General features: G+C 44.3%; 1 protein-coding gene across 6 annotated transcripts in view; it reads left to right on the top strand.

Moving 5' to 3' along the window:
• Nucleotides 1–19902, top strand: part of LOC147016985 (histone-lysine N-methyltransferase ASH1L-like) — a 298948-nt gene that overhangs the window by 158230 nt on the left and 120816 nt on the right. For all 6 annotated transcript variants that reach the window (XR_015049297.1, XM_085846304.1, XM_085846302.1 and 3 more), the window contains exon 5: nucleotides 2515–2600. Coding sequence is in view for 5 of the 6 variants with exons in the window: in XM_085846304.1 (XP_085702430.1) it covers nucleotides 2515–2600 (86 nt within the window). In the remaining variant the exon portion in view is untranslated. The remainder of the gene's footprint in view (nucleotides 1–2514; nucleotides 2601–19902) is intronic.

Below are 19902 nucleotides of genomic sequence, written 5' to 3'. Positions count from 1 at the left end.
CTCTTTTGCAATTCCGACCCGAGGTGTTAACTCTTAAAAGTCTTAGGAGTGTGGCCCGGCCTGCCTACTCTCGTCACCAATGGGTGTACTGCTCGGCTCTCGGCTTTCGGTGTTCTCACGTACACCTGTTGCTACTGCCCGTGGGATATGGGCTTTGGGGCTAACCGCACTGGTGCCCAAATTTCCCAAGGAGGTTCTGCTCGGACATTGACTCATAATACTTGCTCAAGTGCAGAAAGGGCTGCCTTACTCGAAAAGAGGCAACAATAAAATAAAAACCGATGATACGTCATGCTTTCCTTACTCGATGTGGGTTTTATTGAGCTTCCCGATGCTATGGGGTTTGAGGTGATGCAGATTCAGTGGTTATTATTGAGATTTGTCAGCAATTGTTTTATCGGTATGAAAGTAAGCTGGAATGCTAACTGTGAGTTGAATTCCAATTACTTCGACATTTCCGTAAAAGTGTATTTGGCCTTGTACTTGGGTAACTTTACTTTTGGTTCAAAAACCACATTTTTATATGAGGAGTGGAATCAACAAGACATTGATCGAGGTATGCTAACCACCAGGTGAAGGAAGGAAAAGTTGATGTTTCGAGCATGAACCCCATCCTTTGCCCTGATGAAGGATTAAAAGATCGAAACGTCTGCTTCTCCTTGATTACCATGGCTGTTGGCAACCCGAGTAATTTTCCACGGAGGTTACCGTATCTCAATCAATGTCCACGGTGGTTGCCGTACCTCGATCAATATCCACAGTGATTGAGATACCTCGATAGATGTCCATGGTGGTTCGCATACCTCGATCAACGTCCCTCGCTCAGTCAGCATCTTGTTGGTGTCATCTTTTGTTCTACCGGTCCGCTGATGAAGATCGGCACTTGCCCTTCAACAGAAGGACTCGTTCTTTATTCTCAAGCAGTTTTGGTTTCTTTAACATTGCTAAAATCCCATTGCAAGTTATTGTTAACCCTTGTTTTGTTTGGTTACCTGAAAGGTGAATGATGGTACGCTGACACGTGAGAATCCAGCGGAGAATCGATAGTTAAACTGTGCCAGAGGTTGTTGTTGTTACTTTTTGGTTCAACTCAAAGCAACAACTGTGAAATATCTTCATATGTTGTGCCTTCCTGTCCTTGTGAAAGTAGAAAATCATTTTAGTGATTCGCATTGCAATTCACTGCAGGATTGTTTAATTTTTCACGACACATTGGGGAGCCATTATTGCTTCAGACTTAATTGGAATTTCATTTTTTACATTGATTTTGATGATTGGTAAAATAGTTGTAATTAATCACTAACTAATCATTAACATCACGTCTTTTATTAAGTAATATATTACCGTATTGTTGTAAATTATCATATTTACAAGCATTCAAATTTGTTTTTTTTTTAACCAGTTTAGTAAATTAATGCAATTTTTTTTCCTTCAGAAATGTAGAAGTAAACACGACCGCAATACAAATGCTCAATCACAACTAGTAGAAGAATTAGTCGATACAACGAGCCGAAGGATGCCCTTTGAGAGCTATGAACACTTGCCTCTAAGCTGTCTATCCTGGGTTTGAATATTGACCCAACTAGAAACTGTCAACCTGGTGTTTTGCAGGTAGGGCGATTCATCAGTGTGTGTGCCGTCCCTCGGATGGACATTAAACTGCCGTCCCGTCTGCCAGCTTTCGTTGGTGGATGTTAAAGATCCCACGGTGTCCTTCGCGAAGAGTACGCGAGTTATCGCCGGCACCATGAACAAATTAATAATTCCTGTTCTAACCTGCAGGGGGCACTGCATCAGAGGCACGTCTCCATCCCCTATCTCTGCAGCCAATTATGCTACTCACAGCACTGTGCTGCACACTAAATAAGGTGTCATCAAATCAAAGATACTTCTCGGTACCGAGTTGAGTCAAAGATGCCCGCAGTGTTGCACCACAATTGAACATGCGTATTGATGGGATAACAAATAGTTATTGCAGTAGAAGAATAAAGTGAAGAGAAAAACAATTCTTTACATTAGGTAAGAGACATGATGCCTTATTGTTGAAGTTGTGCGATGATGAGGTATTTCCTATGATATATATATATATATATATATATATATATATATATATATATATATATATATATATATATATATATATATATATATATATATATATATATATATATATATATATATACACACACTTGTGCATTTCCCTCACTTGTTGACTCCATCACATCTTTATGATATAACTTGGCCCATATTCACTCACAATCTCTTCTCATGTCATCACCAGCATGTGGAAACATATAATTGACCAGGGTCCAAGAAACTGATGAGAAGTTGGATCAATAAGCAGAATTTTATTTATGCCTTGGGAATGATTCAAGCACTGATTTTTTTTTTTTTTCTGGATGAGCTGGTTTATTTCCATTTCGTTTTCTTGATGATGCCCACAATGAACGCCCTTTTTGTTTTTCATCGGACGGAGTGTTGAGCATCACAGGCTACCGTATCTATCACCAACAGGGCTAAGAGCAAAGGTGGCTCTCTTGCGGCGGAGTACCTGCTGAGGAACATGTTGGATGTGGCTACAGAGGGGGGTCGTCAGGCTGGTACGTTTTCACTGGGCCACTTGATCTGCCCTCCAGTTTATGTGAATATGTTGTGCTTGTTGTTTTTGCTTAGAAATCCTCACCACACTCCCCACTCCGTCCACTCTTTCTCTTCTTCAAACACCCCCTCATCTCATATTGCAGTATTCCATTATTAAATATTAAAAGTTATCGATAAGCAAAGTCTGACAACTGATATTTTTTTTGTATTGTAATGATTCTTCATGCAGTATGGTAATAATAATCATAATCATAATTATAATAATAATAATAAGAAGAAGAATAATGATCGAAACAGTCATTTATATTCTTAACGTCTTGGAGAAAATGAATTTGAAAGTTTCATTGAATCACTCTTTGGTTAAACTTAAGGCCCGGTCACACCTTGACGTTTTATCCAGCGATGGCAACGTATTAAAATGTATCTAAAACGCTGGCTTATGTTGAACTTTTGATGTTTTTTTTTAAAGATTCGGACGTATTCATAGCGACTTGGTCTTATGTATAACGCATTGGTAACGGACACAGAACGTTTCGTTGTGTTATAGATAACTTATACCAACGAATGCTGAACCTGTTGTCGGCCTACACAACCGATGCCCAACGATAGTCTAACTCCGGCATAGCGCGTTGCACGCATCGCCGACGATGTCGTGACGTAGCCTATTAAAAGGCTGACGCACAACGATTCGAATCATAACTGCCGTAGAAATGGAAGTGTCAACATCGCGGTCACACCTTGGCGATCTTGCCAGCGTATGCCGACTTAAGAAAAATGTGTCGAAAACGTTGGGGCACGTCAAATACGGTATGAGTAAGTTTGGTATACGTGAGTAGAACGCTAAAGCACGCTATCGTACGTCGTAGTAAGTAGAGTACGTCAAGAAATTTTAAACATGTTCAAAATTTTACGATGTACTCGGCGTATGACACACGTTCCGCATGCGATGGGGATAGGTTGTACACACGATATGTAGACGCTTACACACGTCCACAAAGGCTACTTTTAAGCTACTCATAAGTCGAAACACGTCGCGGTAATGTCTTTTTTACGCGAAACTTATTTCTAAATTATGTTTGACATGCTTTGAACCAATTCTTTACGTAGTCCCAACACACATCGATGTATGTAGACGTATTCCAATGACGTCTTCCGGTCGACAAAAAAAAAAAAATTAACGTGTTTCTAGCTTACAACTGCCATATAAAGACGTGTTCCCAGCGGTTTTGGGAATTGGTATATAAAAATGCTGCTCATAAAAGGGGAACCCAACAGTGTTTTCGAGTCCTTTTTGAGTCGATGTCCATGTCAGCAGAAACAGTATCAGTATCAGTATCAGTATCAGTATCAGTATTAGTATTAGTATTAGTAGTAGTTTGTTCATGTTGGCAGTAGTAGGTGAGTGTGAGGGGGAGGGTGTGGGTTATGATGGATCGTCCTTGCGTTTAACGATTTAACGATTTAAATGATAAACTCAACGATTTAAATGGCTGCATCTCCACTATTGAAAGTAGACGCTTGCGCTCAACAATTGGATTTTTTTACACTCAACGACTTTTAAACGGTACCACTCAGCTATTTTCATTGTTTACAATGAACGATTTAAATTGCTGTCACTCGCCTTTGTTTTTTGACGCTGGGGTTTTGAAATTTGAAGCGTTTCTTCTGAACGTGTTAAAATGCTCAAACTCGACTATTTTAAATAGACGCTGCCGATGGACAATTGGAATCATAGCCAAGCTAGACATCGAAGTGTGAACATCCTCGTCATGCCGAAGAAAAGTTTGAAGAATGCTGCAAATAAGTGTCCTGGCCGTGGCCGTGGACGCTGACGCAAGGACGATCCATTATACCGACGTCTTTCAGCCTATGAGTAACTTAAAAGTAACGTCTGTTGATGTGTAACAACGATCGCGTAACGTGCCAACAACACGTTAATCATAGATTAGAAATAAGTTTCGGGTATGCTAAACATTACCTCGGCGTGTCTCAACTTATGATTAACTTAGAAGTAGCATGTGTTGACGTCTGTCAACGATCGCAGACCGTGCATACAACTTGTGGCCAGCGTAGCGGAACGTGTGAGTCATACGCCGGCATACGTCGTGAAATTTCAAGCATGAAAAAATTTGAGGACAACCAAAAAGTACAACGTTTAAAGCCAACGTACAACGACGTATGGCAGTGTTTTTCAGCGTGCTCTCAATGTTATCAAAACTTACCCATAACGTATTCAACGTGTGCCAGCGTTTTAGAAAAAAAATTCAAAAATCGGCATACGTTGGCTAAAACGTCAAGGTGTGACCGGGCCTTTAGATGTTAAACGTGTGTGTGTGTGTGTGTGTGTGTGTGTGTGTGTGTGTATGTATATATATATATATATATATATATATATATATATATATATATATATATATATATATATATATATATATATATATATATATATATATATACATATATATATATATATATATATATATATATATATATGTATATATATATATATATATATATATATGTATATATACATATGTATATATTTATATATAGATATTGTTGCTGCCGGGGGTCTGGGTGAGAAGACCACGAGGGGCGGAAGCTATCTCGGGTTCTCACCGGAATCACCGGCCGTCGCACACGAATAACTCCGTGACGCGGTGGGTCACGAACCGACTGTGAACGCCAATAACTCAACCACGTGACTTCGGGTCTTCCGTTTAAATTGGTTACCTAATTATAATCACATGGTCTAATTACCGGGGGACACGCCCTCGGTACACCTTGTCCGAACCATTTTTTTTTCCGAACCAATCCAATGAGCCATTTTTGACCACTGACCTGCCATTGGCTGGATGTCCTTTGAGTTGTGGACCATTTTTTTATACACACAGGGAACTGTTGAGCGTGAAAATCCCAGCAGCATGACAGTTCTTGACACTCAAACTGGTGTGCCTGGCACCTACTACCATACCCTGTTCAAAGGCACTTAATTATTTTGCCTTGCCCATTCACCCTCTGAATGGCACACATATACAATCCATGTCTCAATGGTCTCAAGGATTAAAAGTCCATCTTTAACCTGTCTCCTTCCCTTCAAATACACTGATTGAAGTGGATTTAACAGATGTAATCGAGAAGGGGTCATAGCTTTCACCTGGATTCACCTGATCGGCCTCTTTCATGGAAAGAGCAAGTGTTCCTAATGTTTTGTACACTGAGTGTGTATGTGTGTGTAGATATGTATATGTATATATATATATATATATATATATATATATATATATATATATATATATATATATATATATGTATATGTATATATATATATATATATATATATATATGTATATGTATATATATATATATATATATATATATATATATATATATATATATATATATATATATATTGTGACGTCCACGGGACTTGAACAGTCCCGCCAACGTAGAATGAGCCGAAACGATGGAGGCGGTTTATTTGTTTATAACCCAAACATGGCGGTTCTAATCGCTCTACCGCAAACGGGACGAGGAAGGTGGCACGAATCGCTTTTCACTGAGTTGATGATGTTTATTTGTTTTTCTTATCAACCAGAAATAACAAGACTCGGCAAGAAGAGGGATCCGGGGCAATTCGACGGGATGGTGTGGGATCGGGCGTGGGGATAACACAGACAATTCCAATGAATATACAGATCTCAAACCCTCTAAGGTGCCAAGTACACACACACACACACACACACACACACACAAAACGTAGCTATTTCTGGTGGTCAGGCTGGACCGTGGTGTGGACGCAACTGTCCCTGGATTGGCGTCGGACGAGCTGGCCTTGCTCTCATCAGGGGGGCAGGAGAAACCGTGGTGCTGTCGACCTCCTGGACCTGGCCCAAGTCCGCTCACAGCCACCAGGGAACCAGTTCTGGCGCCAAGTTGCGAGCAGGAGAGGGAGGCAGGTCCGCCCGCCGTTCGACCCCGTACTCCGAGTCAGCAGAACCCCAGAGCCAACCAAGGTGAGGAACGAGGCTCAACAAGGCTCCAGGACACGATGAAGAACACGATCGAATCCGCGCAACAACAAGTACGCTTCCCGCGCAACAGCCTCCACACCAAAAAAACACGATCTTTTTGTCCAGATCTTCTTCCTCTTCTTTTTCGACCCCGAACAGAACCTTTTTATCCTCCTGTCCTCGTCACTTCCAATCGAGCCGTTTATTGGCCCACCGCCGTCGCCTTCCGCCAATCGTGATCACGGGGCGGAGCCATCCGCTGCACTGTCCTGTGACGTCACGGCCAGTCTCCAGAGAATACCAAAAGGGGTTTACGCAGACACACTTACCCTATCCCGTGTCCCTATCTAATTACGTGACAATTATCATTTCCCCCTTGAAGAAATGAACATTTACTAGACAACTTATCACCACTGAATTGCTACTTATTACATCGAGATCCTGGTAAACTCGAACAGCATGGCATACCTAATTAAACATCCTAATTACCCTTTGAATGCATACCCCCCCTCAAACGTAACACTGCCCCCTCCTCTGGTACCGCAGCTCCTGCAAGGTATATCACAGGCGCTACCGTACCAGCCTTAACACTTACTGACTCACACCTAATTAACCTAACGAAATAAAGTAGGAGGGGCAATGGGCAGCGAGTCGCAGCTAACTTACCTATCCTGCTTAATGTACTACCCCCTTATGGCCTTATCCTCGCCTAAACAATCATTCGTTTTTTTTTTATTTTTTATTTTTTATTTTATCACATGAGAGCACTGAGCGAAGTTGCACTTCATCCTCTGGATCATCGCTCTTGCCCAGCACTCTTCCAGTGATCTGGGGAGGGGAAACAAAAGGTTCCACAAAAACACAACACTTATACTTTACATTCCTACTATAAGCCTTAATGACACTATTCACAGGATATTTACACTTGACCGCCTCCCCCAGTGGATGCTAATAAACCCAGCGTTACCTGGGGAGCCAATTTTCAAATTTGCTTGCCCCAAAATTATGCGGACATCATGCCCTTGCTGCACATGTCAAGTTGTGCGGGATCGAGTGGGACTCATACATCTTCACAACACTCACACCATGGTCATCATCACATTTCTAGGTCATGGTCCTCATTTTAATCATGCAGGCTGAATCCCGTCGTGGCCGTGGGGTGGGTTACCACAAGATGATGGGGGCATCTCAGGTGCAACCATGCCCACAGGTAAGCTTTAGTCCAACCCAGACGTTTCTCTGCCCCGCTCCCTTTGATTCCCACCCCCCTGGTAGCCATCAGCTCTCATCCCGTACAACACACTGGAAGGGGTCTCACTGGCTCCTCTGGCCTTCCTGGGTCGCCAAGGTCCTACCCGCCTTGGTCGCCCAACCAGACCCTCTCCCAGTTGGCTCCAGACACTGTCACCATTAGCCACCAGGGGTGAATCTCCTTGAAGGGGGTCGCAATTCCCGCTCACCGTGAGCTTCAGCAATCCCTGTGGACAAGCACATCATCCCCACCCACAAAACCCACATGACTCCCCCACCCCATCGGCCTTACATGTGACACCTGCATTTCTAACACTTCGCCGACCATGACCTTCCCTGTTACCACACCATGTCCAATAAAAAATCAATGTGTGCACCATACATTTCACTTCTTAACTTGAAACAACTCACACAGCACTTCTCACCCGATCCACGCACCAGCCAATGGACAGCCACTTGTGCCCGCTTTGTTACCAATTACCCACTGTCCCAATTGTCACTCTAAAACCCAGCAGAACTTACAAACCCATGCCAATTTTCCCACAATTCATTTTTTTCCACCAAAGGAGGGCACTTCGCCACAATCTCAGCAGCCGAGCATGGCCGTATATGCTCAGCCCAATCTAGTCTCCCCGACCCCTGACAGTGATTTCCGGACTCAACCTATGTAAGGGCACCTCGGATAGACCTGGCGGTTCAGCAGGAGGATTCATCCTCTGTAACATTTGGGTAATGCCAATTTCTCCCAGCCCCCCTCCTTGATCCTGAATCTCCGCCTGTCGGACTGTCACCGATGGCCTCTCGGGCACCCGACCCGGCCGACTCCACGAGGCCAGCCTGGCTGCGCACTCAGCCGCTCGGTGCACGGTGGGTGGATCCTGCAGCTCCACTAGCGCTCGGACCTCAGGGTCAGGAAGAGCAGCTAAAAATTTCTCGAGTGCCAGTCTGTCCCACGCCTCCACTGTAAGGTCCCGATACGCGATCCTGACTGATTGGTAAATGTCCTGTGCCAGCCCCTGCACTGTCTCACCCGGCTTTAATCTGCGGTGCTGGAGCTGGGCCCGCACCAGATCACAGTTCGCTGCAAACCCAAACCGACGGCTCAACGCCTCGCAAATGTGGGAGCTGGTCAACATCCCTCCGCGATCACGTTTAACACATCTGCGGCTGGTCCCCGCAACGTTGCCACCAAATTCCCTGTACGTTCCCGCTCATTCCACCCGTTTAATTGGGAAATGCACTCGAATTGCGTCAGAAAAGCTTCAAGGCTCCCTGACCCGTCAAAATTTACCAGGGGGATCACTTTTACGGTGGCCCGCTTCTCAGTTTCTCCCTTGTCCAAATCCAGCCCAGGGATCAAACACCCTTGTGGCTACGTATCCAATTTCGGAGCCCACTGTGGCCAAAGATGTTTTGTGGTGAGGGTCTCATGGTTCAATTTTGCCTCCTGTTCCAAACGTTGAATGGACCGATTCACCTCTTCCCGCAGGATCTTCTGGGCCCTCACAACCTCCTCCAAGGCTCCGTCGCGAGTTTGTAGCTGCTCCTCAACCAACCCGGACACTCTACTTACAAAAGACGGCTCTACCAGGCCTTTATCCAAGACTTCATCTTGGCTCATAATTTTATCTTGTTTGTCCAAACGAGCCTCCAATCCTTTTACCTCCTCCGCCAAATTCATCCCTTGCTTCCTCAGCTCTCCCCACTCTTCAACTTGCAGCTGCATACGAGCATCCACACAGGCACGATGACGTTCCAGGCTTTCATCCACTTTATCAACCCGAAATGTTCGTTGCATCAATTTTATCTAACAATTTTTTCCGTATATTTTCCCCCTCCAATGTAATTTCTACCTTTGTTTCCTCCAATCTATCCTCAAATTTACTTTGTATTTCCCCCAATTTAACATCCACACACTCCTGCATCTCAGTTTTCATTTTCTCCATCTTTTCCCCCAATTCATCCCTCATTAAATCAATCCGTGCACCCAACTGTACCCCCATTACCCCCAATTGATCTGTCATTTCTGCCCTCTGTGTCACGAATTGATTTTCCATTTGTGCCGTCATTTGTGCCCCCTGTGCCGTCATGTCTGCCCTCTGTGTCACGAATTGATTTTCCATTTGTGCCGTCATTTCTGCCATTTGTGCCCCCTGTGCCGTCATTTTTACCCCCTGTGCTGTAATTGCACTCATTAAACGTTCCAACATTGTCCAGATCGTCATCATGCCGGTTTCCGGCGCTGCCGGCTCCGTTACGGGCGATGAAGCACGGTCCACGCTCGGAATGGGGGAGGTTCCAACCCTACCCCCGTCTCTCCCTTCTTCCCCCGACTTGCTGCCAGACACGTGGCCTTCCTCCTCAAACATCTGCACATCCGCCATGGTGCAGAAGTCCCGTTTGCCGCCAATTAATTTAAATTTGAAAAATCCCGCCAAAATTTTCCCGCGCTCGCGCGCTTTTCTGGAGTGATTTTATATTCCAATTTGTGGCGAGATTTTAATCTTGGTATATTCTCCCGATACCAAATATAATTTAGAGGGGTTCGAACATCCAACACCCTGACACCAATGTGACGTCCACGGGACTTGAACAGTCCCGCCAACGTAGAATGAGCCGAAACGATGGAGGCGGTTTATTTGTTTATAACCCAAACATGGTGGTTCTAATCGCTCTACCGCAAACGGGACGAGGAAGGTGGCACGAGTCGCTTTTCACTGAGTTGATGATGTTTATTTGTTTTTCTTATCAACCAGAAATAACAAGACTCGGCAAGAAGAGGGATCCGGGGCGATTCGACGGGATGGTGTGGGATCGGGCGTGGGGAAAACACAGACAATTCCAATGAATATACAGATCTCAAACCCTCTAAGGCGCCAAGTACACACACACACACACACACACACACACACACACACACACACACACACACACACACACACACACACACACACAAAACGTAGCTATTTCTGGTGGTCAGGCTGGACCGTGGTGTGGACGCAACTGTCCCTGGATTGGCTTCGGACGAGCTGGCCTTGCTCTCGTCAGGGGGGCAGGAGAAACCGTGGTGCTGTCGACCTCCTGCTCCTGGCCCAAGTCCGCTCACAGCCACCAGGGAACCAGTTCTGGCGCCAAGTTGCGAGCAGGAGAGGGAGGCAGGTCCGCCCGCCGTTCGACCCCGTACTCCGAGTCAGCAGAACCCCAGAGCCAACCAAGGTGAGGCACGAGGCTCAGCAAGGCTCCATGACACGATGAAGAACACGATCGAATCCGCGCAACAACAAGTACGCTTCCCGCGCAACAGCCTCCACACCAAAAAAACACGATCTTTTTGTCCCGATCTTCTTCCTCTTCTTTTTCGACCCCGAACAGAACCTTTTTATCCTCCTGTCCTCGTCACTTCCAATCGAGCCGTTTATTGGCCCACCGCCGTTGCCTTCCGCCAATCGTGATCACGGGGCGGAGCCATCCGCTGCACTGTCCTGTGACGTCACGGCCAGTCTCCAGAGAATACCAAAAGGGGTTTATGCAGACACACTTACCCTATCCCGTGTCCCTATCTAATTACGTGACAATTATCATTTCCCCCTTGAAGAAATGAACATTTACTAGACAACTTATCACCACTGAATTGCTACTTATTACATCGAGATCCTGGTAAACTCGAACAGCATGGCATACCTAATTAAACATCCTAATTACCCTTTGAATGCATACCCCCCCCTCAAACGTAACAATATATATATATATATATATATATATATATATATATATATATATATATATATATATATATATAGATATATATATATATAGATATGATTTAGGCTCAGAAAAGAACAACATGGTGACATTGGGGTAGTGTGGCAACCGTTGGGCACAATGAGCAAGGGAATGTTCAAACAAGAAAAGAAGAGAGGGCAGGAAACACACGAACCTGTAACTAAGAGAGTTGGTTGAGGTAGGTTTAATGGGGGTGGAGATGCAGGAGATGATGCGGGCAACATAAAAACAAGAAAATAACGTCGTGCAGATCACGTACTTGCAAAATCCGCCCCCCTCTCCAAAGGTTGCCATGGATACATCAAATTGTCCATTTCATCTTCTATATTATTTCCGAGTTTGTGGTTTCGTGTAGCGCTATCTTCGACTTTGTTCTGCGCTCGAGTAACGTGATATTCGGCTTACATTATCTCAAAGACCATATGAGGTGCATGGTACAAAAAATTGTAAATAAAATGGTTCTGAAACAGTGAAATCGTATTCCACTTACTGTATTAAAGTAAAATTACTACTGATACTCTGCATCAGTTCCTTTCTCAAACATACCCACCCCAACATGTCGCGCAGAGCATGGATTATGCTAGTTAAGATTAAAATAGACAATCTTAATCAAAGCTCAGGTCAATCAGATGAAAATAGATTATTTTTCACATTGAAATTGATGACTTCAGAAGTTTGACCTTGAGTTGACCTTTGACCTTTTGATCTTGAAAATAGTTGGTTTCAAATTCAGTGATGTACTGTGCAATTGGTGCTTAATTTTCAGGTTAATGAGATGAAAATTGATGATTTGTCAGATGAAATTTGATGGTTTTAGAAGTTTGGCCTTTGACCTTTTGACCTCAAATAATTGCTTTCCCAAGTCATTGATCGACTTTGCAAATCCTGTTCAACTTTCAGGTCAATCGTATGTAAATTGACGATTTTTCAGTTGAAAATTGATGATTTTAGAAGTTTGACGTTGAGTTGACCGTTGACCCTTGACCTTTTGATCTCAAAAATAGTTGGTTTCACAATTCAGTGACCCAATATGCAAATCCTGATTCAATTTTCAAGTCAATCGGATGAAAAATGACGATTTTAGAAATTTGACCTCAAGATGACCTTTGACCTCAAAATCAACGGGCTTTTCAGTTGAGACTATCTCTATGACTTCGTGAAGCTTCGTGAAGATCGGTTTTAAATGGTGACCTGTTGGCGATTGACAGACAGACAAAGTAATGAAATCGACTGATCAATATAATTGAAAAACCTTTTTGGTCGAAGAAATCTTCGATTTTTCAAGTAAAAAACATTTGAAAATGGACAAGTACTTCAAAAGATAATCACCTGACAAAAAGAAAACTGCCTAAGTGAAATTGATTCTCGTCTTCATCTCGGGATTTTGTTATTTTTGTCTCTTCCAAAGCAATCTTGACTTTATTTAATGGTCCAATTCTGTTTGGCCATTCTGTTCCACTTGCCTGCAGTTCTGTAAACCACTTATCTCTTCTTTTTAGTATCGTACTTGAACCTCATTGCGTTTGTCCAAACATAAAGAACTGGGAATGCTCTATCCTTCTATTGCGTTAATGTTTGGACTTGACATTGGAAGTAAATATCTGTTTGCAGAGCATGATATTCAGGCCTTCCATATGTTGGTTCACCATTTGTGTCGAAGTCGAGTGGAAAATAGATTTAAAGGGCAGGTAGGAGATTTCTGTTGTCACATTACAATCATCTTATGATTGGTGTCAATGTCCACGAGATAAAAGCATTTCGAGGATCTGCATTGATTTGTACAAAATCGTCCTCTTCTCCTGAAAATTGCTAGTCTACACCCTATTCTTCCTTTGATAACCGCTATTCTCATTTCTATTCTTCCTTCCTTCTGTTTTTTTCTTCTTTTTTTTTTGATACAAAATTGAAGCTCATGGAATCGCAAGATCACAGAGGGTGAAAAGGCAATGTACTTACTGGTAGTGGAGCCACAGTTGTTGGGCACAACAATCAGGGGACGAATGAACAGGGGGAGAGAGGGAGAGACACAGACAGACAGAGAGACACAAAGAGAGAATGATAACCTGAAAGTGAGAGAGTTATGAAGGTTGGATTAATGATGGTAGAAAAGATTGCAGATAGGGATGGAAGGGTGGGGGGGGGGTGGGGGTGCTGGTCAAGTGTGATGGTTCCTTTTTCTTCTCTTCTTGAACATTAACCTTCTCTGCATCATCTGCCACCTTTTTGAATTCTACCTCCTCTTCCTCTTCTCCACTACCTCCATGCCTCTTCCTTCTGTTTCCTCTGCTTACTCGTCTTGCTGTATAATCTTCCTCTTCTTCAAGCTCTCTTCTTCCTCAACCTACTTACTCTTCCTCTTCTCATTTTCCTCTTCTTCTTCCTAATTTTCCTCAAGCTTCTCTTCTTCAACAACCACCTCTTGTTCCTCTATCCCCTATTATGTGCCTGGGCATCCTCTACTCCTATATCTTCTTCTTCTCCTGAGTCTTCTGCTTCCATTCCTTCTTATTCTTCTTTGATCTAGTTCATTCTCTCCATACACCTGTTTTCTTTATTTTCCTCCTCTTTCCCCATGGATGCCTCTTCTTTTGCTACCAATATATATATATATATATATATATATATATATATATATATATATATATATATATATATATATATATATATATATATATATATATTGTTACGGCTGTGGAAATTCGCAATACACCATAAAGGGTCCTTAGATCAGTTATGATGCTAAGTTCATGTGTAGTTAGTCCACACCTGTTGTTTAGGGGGAATATGTGTGATTCATCCGGGCTGCGACGCTTTGAGTTAGCCATTTTTCTTTCTCTATCGTTATTTTTGGACCATTAAGCCGCCAACAACTCAACCACCACCACCTTCACCTCTTTACCTCCACAACTCCATCCCTCAAACATCGCTTCACCGCCTTTCCCAAACGACGCCCGCCAACAACCAAACCACCACAGCAAACCCCCCACCACCTTCGCCTTTCTCCTTCCACAACCATCAACCACACCACCAGTCAACACCAAATGTCGTGCTGTCCAGGGCCTGTTCGGTAATTGATGCCGAACGCGTCGAGCTGCGGGTACGAATGCGTTCCCTTTCGGAGAGGAAAACGGATCAGGAAGGCTTCACGCCCCTTTTCTTCCATCCAATGACTGAACATCGGGTGGCATGGCCCCGCCTCCGAACCCGCTGTGAATGCATTCCCTTCAGGAGAGGAAAACGGATCAGGAAGGCTACACGCCCCTTTTTGCCCAACCAATGGCTGAACATCGGGTGGCATGGCCCCGCCTCCAAGCGTGTTTTGATCCGCGAATCTGCATACAGGCTCCTCCCCCGGTCTATAAAAGATGCGAGCACGACGCAGCTCGGGTGTGTGTCCAGGAAGGAGTGTGAAGAAACGTGTCCAGAAAGGTGTCCAGCTCGTGTGTTCAGAAAGTGGCACCGGTCGGAAGTCGTGAAGTCTGAGGCGTGTGTTTGTGGGGATCGGACGGCAAAGGGGGCGGAGTTCGGAGTGGAGGTCGAGGGACGAGTCGTGGAGTGGAGCAGGGACGCAGAGGAGGGCTCAGGGGCGAGAGTTTGCCGGAGTCAGGTGCGGTCCCGGGACCCCGCTAGCTGGACGGAGCGTCCGCCATTCCCCTCTCCCGACCCCGAGCATCAACAATTTCCCCCCCCCCCCATCCGCGCTGAGATAGCACCGGTAACCCTGTCCGTTCCCCAACCCAACCGTGGTGCCTGCACGACGCACGCCTGGAGGAGCTCACCGACCATACCAGGGCCACGGAGTCTAGCACGTAACGCGGACATTGCGGCTAGCCCGCCATCGCGCCACGAGGGTGTGAGTAAGACCCCTTCGGTCTCGTGGACCTGGCCGATCACCCAGGTTACACATTCATTTGGTCCACGGACCTGTCTGCCTCCTTTCCTGTGAGGGTGGCTTGTGTTTTCTTTGCTTTTTGTGTAAATGTATGTGTGGCGCCAATCTTGTAAGTAAACCTGTATAAGTGTGCTGTAAATAATTGCCTTTTATTCGGTTGTAGCTCTGCGTTGCTTTTATTGTCTTAACTGTTATATGTGCATTTTTGTATGGCTGTAAATACGTGCTTGCCCTGTGTGTGTGAAATAATTGTGCTTGCTTGTTGAACTGTTTTCCCGTTTCGTTGTGCCCTTTCCCCCGTTGAAAGTTCCATCTTGCATCACGTAAGGGATTGGTAGTGGGTTGAAACACCCGATAAGTAATCTGAACCGTCGAGGTCGACGATAACTCCGCTCGGTTATCCCTGCAGCACGGAACGAGCCGCTTAAGCGGTTCGTGTCTGAAGTCGACCTGCGGCGAGGTACCTCCCCCCCCCCAGTTAACTCCTCCTCTTCTGCTCCTACTCTTCTGCTGCCTCCTCTTTATTTCTGCCTCTGTATTATTCACATACCTCTTATTCCTTCTCTTCTTTCATTCCTGCATTTTTGTCTTAATTTTTCTTCCTTTAAGGAGTTTTCTCCATATGTTATGTGTGTGGGGGAGATCCATCACACCTAGTATGTAATAACGTTGATTTTTTTTTTTTTTTCGGAGGGGAAGTTCAGGGCTTGTAGTCATGCACTTAATTATCACAACTTCCCACGTAAGTGCTTTTCTTTCTTAAACACAATTATTTAATTTTGGTGCAAAATTGTATTTTAATGTTTTAGCCTCTCTTGTTACCCCATGTGTCATTAATGCATGTGACCTGCTCCCCGTATTGGCTTATTAAGAAGCTAATTCATTCCACAAATTAGTCTCTGTTTTGCTTACTGGTGTAATTCCTGACCCATGCACTAACTGTCCTTTCATGCCTTATAATAGGCTATACATTATCCAGCAACTTTCGCACTAAATGGCTTTTCAAATAGCTAATTTAGACTTTTTGACCCTGCCGTCTCTCAGAACTATATTCATTTGTTCCATTCCTGGAATCGTGATCAAAGAATGAAAGATTTGCCACAATCTTTGTACAGCCAATCCTGTTTTTTTTAATTTGTCCAACAGTCATGAATTGTGTTGCCATGGCAACAAACATTATTATGCCCTCTCTTTACCCCCACCCCCCCCATTACAACTATGTTTGTCCCTCAAATAACTGTCCACCTTTCATGCACCACCATCTGTAGCTAGCAGTGGAGATACAACCTACCTGTGATATCATGCCTTTTTTGGCACCCCTTCATTGCTGCCACACAAAATAAATTGGACTTTGATGAGCAATTAGTCATTGTTTGTGTGAACAATGAAAATTGGTAAACCACCAAATTACTTTGATGTTCTTAATGTCCAGTAATGGTGATTATTTGACAAATAGCATCTGCATCACCTGCACTTTAAACGTATAGGGGGAAAAACAACTTATAGTATTCAATTGCTTTAGTGTTAACACAATTAATTAAATGTAGTGATAAAGAAAACAAACTTATAAGTGCTTCGCTGTACCCATCTTGTCCATCCCGTGCATCCTCCACTACCCCTCCTTCCCACTTCCCTTATTTGTCCAAGTCTCTCTCTATTTTGTCCTTCAACCCTGCTGTTGATCACTATCTCTCTCTCTCTCTCTCTCTCTCTCTCTCTCGCTCTCTCTCTCTCTCTCTCTCTCTCTCTCTCTCTCTCTCTCTCTCTCTCTCTCTCTCTCTCTCTCTCTCTCTCTCTCTCTCTCTCTCTCTCTCTCCCTCTCTCCCTCTCTCCCTCTCTCCCTCTCTCCCTCTCTCCCTCTCTCCCTCTCTCCCTCTCTCCCTCTCTCCCTCTCTCCCTCTCTCCCTCTCTCCCTCTCTCCCTCTCTCCCTCTCTCCCTCTCTCCCTCTCTCCCTCTCTCCCTCTCTCCCTCTCTCTCTCTCTGGGAATCTCTACCGAGAAGACCTAATAAAGCCGGACCAAATGTCCGTCCGTCCGTCAACAATTTTTCTTTCCGATCTCGATGAAACTTAGTATGTGGGTAGAGGTCGATGAGTGTTGCACAACGATTTAACTTTTGTCTGGGTTCAAGCTCAGGGTCAAGGTCACGAGGTCACGTAAGTTATAAAAATCGCCATTTTCAAAACCGATCTAGTCTGCCATTCTACAAGATATTCGAAAACTGTTTATTGATTATGATAGTAAAACAAGCGAAATCCTTCAATACAGTGCGTGTAGTGAAGCAAATGAGTACACTAATGTTAAAATATGCAATTTATGCTTTTTCAGTTGAAAAACAATTAAAAAGTGTACTTAATATTTGAAATGTAAAAATCTTGTTATTATTGTGATAAGCACCTTTATATATAACAGAAGGAATGAAATCGTTCGATACAGCTTGGCAGGGGACCGCAAAAGAATGATAGCATAAGAAGAACTTAGCTTTCAGCATTCGGCGCTCAGCGCGAAATGCGATGGTGGGCGGAAGTGACGTCTTTCGTTCGTTCGTACATTAGGGGCGCGTTTCTTCGTTTTTTTTCCGTCAAGCAATAAATTAAATGGTTTTCACATATATAATACATTACTTTCACAAATTCGATACAGCGTGGCAGGGGACCGCAAAAGAATGATAGCATAAGAAGAACTTAGCTTTTAGCATTCGGCGATCGGCGCAAAATGCGATGGTGGGCGGAAGTGACGTCTTTCGTTCGTTCATACATGAGGGGGGAGCGTTTCTTCGTTTTTTTCCATCAAGCAATAAATTAAATGGTTTTCACAAATATAACACATTAGTTTCACAAATTTCCATTGAAATACTCGGGTATTTCCGTCGAGGTTACGCACTGCATCTACCGGACGGCCATCATTGGCTGTCTTGAGGCACGTGGGGGTGGGGGGGGGACACCGGAGACGTGGGAGACGATGCCGGGGACATTTCAAACTCGGTGCAATTGTATACAGCGCACGTGCTGTAAAAATATTATCTTGTATCTAACTGGACAGATTTTTGAATTTCCGTCCCGTTTGGCCGCCATGTAACCTGGAAGATGGTCAAAAACACCTCCCGGTACAAAGAAAACGTTTTACTTCCGATCTTGATGAAATTTGGTATGTGGGTAGAGGCCGATGAGTGATACCCAACGACATATGTTTTCCCGGATTTGAGGTCAGGGTCAAGGTCACGAGGTGACGAAAGTTGTGAAAGTTGCCATTTTCAAACCTATCTCGTCTGTCATTTTAGGAGATATCTGGCAACGCTTCATTGATTATGATAGTAAAAACATTATAGAGATGACCGTCACCCCCATACGGGGGTATTTTGTTCTGTTGCATCCTGGTCCATTCAGTGTTCTCGCTCTTCCACGAGCTTTGACTTTGCATACGAAAAAGAGTATATTTCTGCTTTATCTGACGTCATTATCTGTCAACGGGTTGTAAAGGTCAAATGAAGTTTGTATGCTTTAAAAGTCAAAGAGCGATAGATGGCAACGTTGTAAAAGACAATGAAACACCCTGGCACCCTGCCCTACTCACCAAACTCTCTTCCCATGGTATTCAAGGCCATCTCCACTCATGGCTCGCAGACTTCCTCTCCTGTCGCAGTCAACGTGTGGCCCTAAATGGAGTTCTTTCATCCCCTCTTCCTGTGCAGGCTGGAGTTCCTCAAGGTAGCGTTCTGGGCCCTGTTCTTTTTCTGGTTTTCATCAATGATCTCTCGGACTCTCTGGAAAATCCTCTATTTCTCTTTGCCGATGACTCCACCCTCTGCCGTACCATCTGTCATCCCTCAGACCGGCAAGCAGCAGCTTCTTCGCTCACTGCAGATCTGGATAAAATCACAAACTGGTCCAACACGTGGAACATGTCTTTCAATCCAGACAAATCTCACACTCTCACTATGTCTCTTCGAAAGGACCGTTTACAAAACCCCCCATCCACTTTCTCAACAATCCTCTGGAAGAAGTCTTTTCTTTCAAGCTTCTGGGTCTCACTATCTGCCATGACCTTTCCTGGGAAAGTCACATTTCCAACCTTGCCTCAAAAGCCAGTCGCCGACTGGGAATCCTCCGTCGTGCAAAGTCCTTCCTCGGCCCTCTTGAGCTCCTGACCACTTACAAAGCTTTTGTCCGTAGCCTGATGGAGTACTGCTCTCCCCTCTGGGCTGGTGCTCCTGCCTCCCACCTTTCTCGACTTCACGCTGTCGAAACCAGGGCTTTTAAGATCATTGGCATCTCCCGCAATGAAGCTGAGTCTTTGGGCCTCTCACTCAATCACCGCAGGTTGGTCGGTGGTCTTTCTGTCTTCTACCGACTCCTCTCCAGC

This window comes from Eptatretus burgeri, chromosome 11, assembly GCF_056783735.1.
Source record: "Eptatretus burgeri isolate ZD-2024b chromosome 11, Ebu_testis_v1, whole genome shotgun sequence".
In the NCBI taxonomy this organism is placed as follows: Eukaryota; Metazoa; Chordata; class Myxini; order Myxiniformes; family Myxinidae; genus Eptatretus; species Eptatretus burgeri.
This window is presented reverse-complemented; position numbering and strand designations above follow the sequence as displayed.